This window comes from Chiloscyllium punctatum, chromosome 4 (assembly GCF_047496795.1).
Source record: "Chiloscyllium punctatum isolate Juve2018m chromosome 4, sChiPun1.3, whole genome shotgun sequence".
In the NCBI taxonomy this organism is placed as follows: Eukaryota; Metazoa; Chordata; class Chondrichthyes; order Orectolobiformes; family Hemiscylliidae; genus Chiloscyllium; species Chiloscyllium punctatum.
This window is the reverse complement of record NC_092742.1, coordinates 733923-742384: the sequence shown is the minus strand read 5'-3', so window position 1 is coordinate 742384 and position 8462 is coordinate 733923. Positions and strand designations below refer to the sequence as shown.

Genomic DNA, 8462 nt, shown 5'->3' with positions numbered 1-8462 from the left:
AGCAGACACTCAACTGTTGCCGGACCTCCCCCACGTTTATATGAATGAAACAGTTGTAACAGCTTTCCTCGATAGTTGAGAGGCCGCCCTTAACCACAGTTGTACAACATCATCCATATAAGGGAAGAACGGGAAGCTCAAACACTGATTGGCCAAGTGAATGATAAAAGAATCCCAGGCACCAGAACCCAAATAAGGAAAACAGTGGGGAATCCGAGCACTCGTTGGTCAAGGCAGCAGTAGTAAACCCAGCCCACATATACATGTATATAATGTGTGGAGATTACTATGCTTGTGTGTGTGTACCTTTGGGAACAGCACCCGACTTTGCAAAGTTGAATGAAAAGTTTTGGACTGACTCCTCCGTGTCTTTGTTCCTGGGAAGGGAAATGAAAAGTGCCGTAGATGGGGCTGGATAGCCACCTATCTCGCACAATTGGGGGCTCGTCCGGGATGAAATAATTATTGCCGGGGGGGGCAGTCTCTTCGGCTCACGGATCAAGCCTGATTACAACAAAGACGCGTCTAGTATATATTTATACTTCTCACTGATCGGCTTGGTCCGTTGGCCGTCGGCCAAGAGACGATGTGACCCGGCTCATTTAAAAATAATTTTGAATCCTGGAAAAGGAACACACGGACGAGTGCTGGGACGACCGGTTAGTGACTATACACGGGGGTACACACATTTTAAAAGGCCAGACAACTCCGTGCACGGATCAAGGTAAGAGATTCTTTTGTTCTTCCTTGTTGGCCGCGTGGTTTTGACGGTCATCTGTGAAAACGCTTTGGGCGTTTAAGACCAGGACTGAAGATAAACCACGGGAAATCGTGGTTTTGACGGTCATCTGTGAAAACGCTTTGGGCGTTTAAGACCAGGACTGAAGATAAACCACGGGAAATTGTGGTTTTGACGGTCATCTGTGAAAACGCTTTGGGCGTTTAAGACCAGGACCGAAGATAAACCATGGGAAATCAGACTTCTAGATTTACTAAGGAAAAGTCAGGGAAGACTGCAAATGGGAAAGAAATACCCCCCGATAGTCCATTAGGTCGGAAGTTAAGTCTATGGACGGACAGTAGTAGAACGAAGGACTTAAAGAAAGAGACCATGATAAAATATTGTTGTTTTATATGGACCAAAGAACCTATCCGCGCCCCCTCGGTAGTTTGGCCCGAGTATGGGTCTGATGAAGACTGGGTGTGTCAAATCCTAAATGTATATGTTAACAGAAAACAACCGTTTGACCCAGAGGAGAGCAAATATGCCGCCGCCTGGTTGGCGGGCGACGGCGAGAGTCCCACGCGTCTCTATCCTCTGATTCCCCAAACAGACCCGAGGAAGCCCCAGAAGTCTTGGGACATCCTCACCGACGGTTTGCCACCGTCTTCCCCGCCCCCGTATATACCACCCGCGCACGACCAGGCGTCCAGCGCGGACCTCCCTCCTGCGATGGATAATTCCGAGTCCCAGCAGGCTACGACCAGTGAGGAAGGGACTGCTGGGGGGGGGGCACAGGAGGGGGCACAGAACTCACCCCAGGCACTAGGAAATCAGTCCGACTCGAGATGCGGAGAGGTCGAGAAGAGGGATTGAGAGCTGGGAGGAGTGACAATATTGAACAGCTGAACCCCTTACGAGAGGTGCCGTTTGGGAACGAACGGACCGGGTTCGTAGTACAACCTTTAAATTCTGGGGATATCCGGCAACTCCGTAATGAACGACCCCGTCTACTGGACGACCCCGTCAGTGTGGGAATACAACTGGACCAATTTCTGGGGCCCAGTATATACACATAGGATGAACTGCAGGCCATGATGAGAATACTATTTAATTACGATGAAATTGTTATGATCCGGAATAGTGCAATGGCCATTTGGGATAGGGAGCATCAGGACGGCCCTCAGCGTGGAGAGCAGAAGTACCCCTTAGAGGACCCCCGGTGGGATCATAACGACGCGGGGGGAAGGGCCAATATGACAGACCTCAGAAGCCTTATAATCAGGGGAATCCAAACCTGTGTGCCCAAACAGCGGAATTTAGCAAAAGCATTTGAAGTTGGACAGAAAAAGGATGAATCCCCGAGTGAGTTTTTAGACCGTTTGCAGGAGTCCATGCAAAAGTATTCAGGTTTAGACCCCGATGGGGAAATAGGCAAGAGCATGCTTAAGGTGCACTTTGTGACTAAGTCATGGCCTGACATTCAGAAGAAATTACAGAAAGTGGAGGATTGGGCTGAAAAGGATGTTGCAGAATTATTACGGGAAGCACAGAAGGTGTACGTTCAGAGGGATGTAATAAGGGAGAAACATAAGACAAAAATGATGGTGGCAGTCGTACGGGAAGCTTGTAAGTCCACCGGAATGGGGGAGGGAGGTTATGGGGTGGAAAGAGGAACGTCGAAGAAAAGTTGGAGAGGGAGAGAAGCGAGACGGGGCAGAAGTGAGAGAGGAAGAATTAGCCGTTACCATGTCATACCTTAGTGAGTCCCGATTGACAGAGATAGACCCTAGGGTTTGGGTCGCCAAAGGGAACTGGGGGGGACTCGCAATTCGACCTGTGGAGGTAAAATTAAAGCCCCAGAGCCCCGACGTCAGAGTGCGCCAATACCCCATCTCTTGGGAAGGGAGGCAGGGCCTGAAGACAGTTATGGAAGACCTAATAAAAGATGGATTGGTAGAGCCCTGTATGTCACGATTCAATTCTACCATCCTGCCGGTCCGGAAGTCGGACGGGAGCTACCGAATGGTCCAAGACCTAAGGGAGGTAAATAAAATTGTCCAAGTACGGCACCCTGTGGTACCGAACCCATACACTATTCTGGGGCGAATCCCCCCGGACCACGGCTGGTTTAGTGTTATAGACTTAAAGGATGCCTTCTGGGCGTGTCCCCTGGACAAGGGCAGTAGGGATCTTTTTGCTTTTGAATGGGAGGATCCTGATACTGGCAGAAAACAACAGTACAGGTGGACCGTACTCCCCCAAGGATTCACTGAGTCCCCGACTCTGTTCGGGCAGATTCTGGAACAATTATTGAAGGGACTAACCTTGTCCCTGGCCCTGAAGCTTATACAATACGTGGACGAACTCCTTTTATCCGGACCGGCGGAGGAGGACGTCCTACTTGGGACTAATGCCCTATTAAATTACCTACCTGAGAAGGGGTTAAGAGTGAGTCAGAAGAAGCTCCAATATGTCGAGAAAGAGGTTAAGTACCTAGGACACTTGATAAGCCAGGGACAGAAACGAATAAGTCCGGAAAGAGTGCGGGCAATAATCGAACTCGGCCTCCCAACGACCAAGAGGGAGTTGCGGAAGTTCTTGGGACTCTTAGGCTATTGTCGGTTATGGATAGACGACTATGCCCCCCTTACTAAAGACTTGTACCTAAAACTCATTGAGGAGGCACCCAACAGAATAAAATGGGAGGAGGAGGAGAAAAAGTTAATTGAAATCCTAAAAGGAAAATTGATGGCCGCACCTGTTTTAAGCTTGCCGGATTTTAGTCAGACATTTCGCCTCTTTGTGAACTCCAGAAAGGGAACCGCTCTTGGAGTATTGACCCAGGATTGGGGGGGTAAAAGGAAGCCCGTGGCTTTCCTGTCAAAAATTCTGGATCCAGTCTCCCGAGGGTGGCCGGAGTGTGTCCAAGCGGTGGCAGCCACGGCAAAGCTGGTAGAGGAAAGCAGGAAGTTGACTTTCGGGGCCCCCTTGACAGTCACTACTCCCCACCAGGTTCGAACTATCCTGAATCAGAAGGCCGGGAGGTGGCTGACTGACTCGAGAATTCTGAAATATGAAGCCATATTGTTAGACCGAGAAGACCTCCGAATAGAAGTCGGGGGCTGCCAGAACCCGGCGGACTTTCTTTGGAAAGGGGAAGGCGAGGAGGAACTGGAACACTGCTGTTCAGACATAATAGAGTACCAGAGTAAAGTGAGGGAAGATCTGAGGGATACCCCCTTACATGCAGGAAGGCGGTGGTACATTGATGGGTCCTCTCGAGTGATAGATGGGAAGAGACACAACGGTTATGCAGTCATTAGTGAGACTGGTTGGGAATTAGTGGAAAGTGGACGGCTACCGAATGCCTGGTCGGCACAAACGTGCGAATTGTACGCCTTGCACCGGGCTCTGAGGAATTTAAAGGGAATAGCCGGGACAATCTACACTGACTCTAAGTATGCCTTTGGGGTAGTACACACCTTTGGGAAGATCTGGAAAGAAAGGGGAATGATAAATAGTAGAGGAAAAGAGTTGGTCCACGAGGAACTAGTAGCCATGATCTTGGAGGATTTGTTGCTGCCACAAGAGATTGCTGTAGTACATGTGAAAGGACACCAGAAAGATGATAAAATAGAGACCCTGGGGAATCAATTGGCAGATGAACAGGCAAAATTGGCTGGGATGGGGAAGGAAGTAATAAACTGCCTGGTAAGGATTCCACAGATATCCGAAATTACCGAAGTGCCCACGTTTACTGACAAAGAAGAAACTCTTCTCGCGTCTCTGGGGGGGTACAAAGGATAGGGAAGGCAAGTGGACCTTACCCGATAGCCGCCAGCTACTAAATCGACCGTTGACGCGGGACATTATTGCCCGTTTACACCAAGGGGGTCACTGGGGCGCCCAGGCACTGTGTGATGCCTTCCTGCGCCGATATGCTCACCCTGGTCTGTACACGGTAGCCAAGCAGGTCACAGGAGATTGTATAACATGTCGAAAGATTAACAAAAGGGGGCTGCGGCAGCATGCAAGACAAGGGGGTAGGAGTCCGGCCTATAGGCCGTTTGAGTATATCCAGGTAGATTACACTGAGCTCCCCCCATAGGTCGCCTGAAGTATCTATTAGTAGTGGTAGATCACCTGACAGGATGGGTGGAAGCTTTCCCCACTACCACGGCAACGGCAACTCAGGTTAGCAAGATTCTACTCGAGCAAATCATCCCACGATTTGGGCTACCCCGCGCTATTGACTCTGACCAGGGGAGCCACTTCACCTCGACCGTCCTCCAGAATGTAGTGCAAGCAATGGGGATTGACTGGGATTTGCACACAACCCCTGGCATCCCTCCTCCTCGGGCAAGGTCGAAAGAATGAACCAGACCATCAAAAAGCAGCTAACCAAACTCACTAGTGAAATCGGCCTGCCTTGGACCAAATGCCTACCCCTTGCCCTGTTGCAAATTCGCACCCAGCCAAGGCGGGATTTGGGCGTCTCCCCTTTCGAAATGTTACTTGGCCTCCCGTTCCATGGGCCGAAGGGGGAACCTCCTGTATTTGAGTCTCGGGATATGTTTGTGCAAAAATATGTGGTGGCTCTGGGGTCTGCTCTATCTCGTTTACGCCAACAGGGACTTTTGGCACAGACGCCGCCCCTCGAGTTTGCGGTGCACACCGTCAAGCCGGGTCAGTGGGTCCTGATTAAAAGCTGGAAGCAACGTACCCTCGAACCAACTTGGGACGGTCCCTTCCTGGTACTTTTGACGACCGAAACGGCTGTCCGTACGGCCGAAAAGGGCTGGACACATTACACTCGAGTCAAGGGACCAGTGCCACAACCGACGGAGGACGAACGAACCTCTCTGACAAAGGCATCTAAGGAACAGAGACCCTGAGAACTAATCGGACTTTGGCGAGTCTAAAGGAACTGTGCCCTCGGGCTACGGGTGTCGCGACAAAATGCAGTCAATCGTATTGTTAACTTGCTATGCCATTGTCCTTGGGCTGGGTCATAGTGTGCGTGTTACCCAATTTGGCCTCCGGATGAAACAAATAGAGGACCGTCAGTGGTTCACCATCTCCGTGCTTGCCACCCAATCAACACAGACACTTAGCTTAGACCTATGTGAGTTGGTGCCCTATAGGACTAAAAGTCAACTGAATCAAACTAAGCAGAATCTAGAGAGAGAAAGGGGATTCCAGGGTCAGACGTTAGTATTACAATTGTATGGTAGGGAAGGCCTAAGTAGGCTTCCAGCCCCCGGGGTCCAGGCTATGGTGTCAGTTGTCCGTGATCCCATCACCCCTGGACGAGATTGTGGGCATAATCGGTGCAATCCGCTTTATCTGACCATAAAGAACTTGGAAAAGAACGAGGCGAGCCTTAATAGAACAATACTGGGTATTAGAGTTGGGGGCCAGGCAGGTTGGGGGGGGATGCAGCTGTGCTGCACGTATATCACGGTCATTGAAGCTGAGTCTAGGGGCTCATCCACCACTGATAAGCAGGAAAAGATTAGAATAATTGAGACAACGGACTTGGAAAAGACCTTTGAAATAGAAACGGGATACGGGGAGGCGAATGCCTGGATGGAATGGGTCAAATATACTGTGAGGAGCATGAAAAAGAGTGATTGCTACGCATGCAGGAGTGCCCGCCCTAACCCTCAGGTGGTCCCATTCCCGCTGGGATGGGAGAAACACCCACGAGCCATGGACTGCATGATAAGGCTGTACCAGGACCGAGAGGCCTGGAACGACCCCACTTGTCGACCCTTGAGTTTGAAGTTTCCCCCCGTCAGGTCTGAGGGGGCGCCCCGCCCGCCATCATTCTCAGGGGTAACGGGTACGCACCAGGCCTGCGTCTCTCGGACGGGACTACAGTGGGACGACGATGTGGGGACATTTGACAAGTGCAGTGGATCAATCCGGCTGGTCAATGAAACTACCGGGGGCGGGAATTACTCCCACATTCATGTACCTAGGGCAGACCTCTGGTGGTACTGTGGTGGGAGGGTTCTGCGACCGACCCTGCCCCAAAAATGGACGGGCACTTGTGCGATCGTTCAATTGGCCATCCCATTCACCCTGGCATTCGAAAAACAAGAGCAACCCCGTTCTAGTGGAAGAACTGAGAGAGCTTTGGAGACCTCTTTCGATGATAACATATATTTAGATGCCATAGGGGTCCCCAGGGGTGTTCCTGACGAATACAAGGCGAGGAACCAGATAGCGGCGGGTTTTGAGTCGTCACTGTTCTGGTGGGTGACCATCAATAAGATTTTGGATTGGATTAATTATATTTACTACAATCAGCAGAGGTTCATTAATTATACCCGGGATGCAGTGAAAGGAATAGCAGAACAACTGGACGCCACTAGTAGGATGGCGTGGGAAAATAGGTTGGCCTTAGACATGATGTTGGCAGAGAAGGGGGGTGTTTGTGTCATGATAGGCACTCAGTGCTGCACTTTCATCCCCGACAACACAGCCCCTGATGGGTCCATCACCCGCGCCCTGGATGGACTCACCGCATTGGCGGACGAACTGGCCGAAAACTCGGGCATCGACTCTGGCCTCACGGACTGGTTGGAAGCTTGGTTCGGTAAATGGACGGGGGTGGTCGTTCCCTTTCTTGTCTCATGTATAGTGGTGGCAGGGGTACTCACTGCCCTTGGGTGTTGCGTTATTCCCTGTGTCCGGGGATTAACTCAACGACTGATCGAAACCGCCCTTACTAAGAAGGATGTTCCCCATGGGCAGGTTGAACGAATAAATCTCGAGATGGAACAACGTGAATCCAGCTTGGCCGGGGGTAGTATTAGAGAAGGGCAGCTTGATGAACAAGCTCGGGAGTTATTAAATGCCCTGGAGAAGAAACTTACGGTTGAAAAATTACAGGCCGTAAGAAAAGACACGGGGGATTTGTAGGGGGTAGTGTAATTTTTAAACGGTTAGCTGCCTTTTAGTCTTTTCTACCTCATAGTAAACACAAGCAGACACTCAACTGTTGCCGGACCTCCCCCACGTTTATATGAATGAAACAGTTGTAACAGCTTTCCTCGATAGTTGAGAGGCCGCCCTTAACCACAGTTGTACAACATCATCCATATAAGGGAAGAACGGGAAGCTCAAACACTGATTGGCCAAGTGAATGATAAAAGAATCCCAGGCACCAGAACCCAAATAAGGAAAACAGTGGGGAATCCGAGCACTCGTTGGTCAAGGCAGCAGTAGTAAACCCAGCCCACATATACATGTATATAATGTGTGGAGATTACTATGCTTGTGTGTGTGTACCTTTGGGAACAGCACCCGACTTTGCAAAGTTGAATGAAAAGTTTTGGACTGACTCCTCCGTGTCTTTGTTCCTGGGAAGGGAAATGAAAAGTGCCGTAGATGGGGCTGGATAGCCACCTATCTCGCACAATAATGGGAACAAGGACAGTGATAATGGGATCAAGGACAGTGATAATGGAACCAAGGACAGTGATAATGTGACCAAGGACAGTGATAATTGGAAGAAGGACAGTGATAATGGGAACAAGGACAGTGATAATGGGATCAAGGACAGTGATATTGGAACCAAGGACAGTGATAATGTGACCAAGGACAGTGATAATTGGACGAAGGACAGTGATAATTGGACGAAGGACAGTGATAATGGGATCAAGGACAGTGGTAATGGGAACAAGAACAGTGATAATGGCACCAAGGACAGTGATAATGGGACCAAGGA

General features: G+C 50.1%; 1 protein-coding gene across 1 annotated transcript; it reads left to right on the top strand.

The window, feature by feature from the left end:
• Positions 1 to 240: 240 nt before the first annotated feature.
• Positions 241 to 8076, top strand: LOC140476022 (uncharacterized). Its single transcript, XM_072567922.1, has 2 exons — positions 241 to 724; positions 5356 to 8076. The coding sequence occupies exon 2, from the start codon at positions 5684 to 5686 to the stop codon at positions 7652 to 7654; it is 1971 nt and encodes a 656-aa protein (XP_072424023.1). The 5' UTR covers positions 241 to 724; positions 5356 to 5683; the 3' UTR covers positions 7655 to 8076.
• The last annotated feature ends 386 nt before the right edge of the window (positions 8077 to 8462 follow it).

What these genes read in the sequence shown, in the direction of transcription:
- LOC140476022 (XM_072567922.1), top strand. Translation starts at nt 5,684, where the DNA reads ATGCAGTCAATCGTATTGTTAACTTGCTATGCCATTGTCCTTGGGCTG.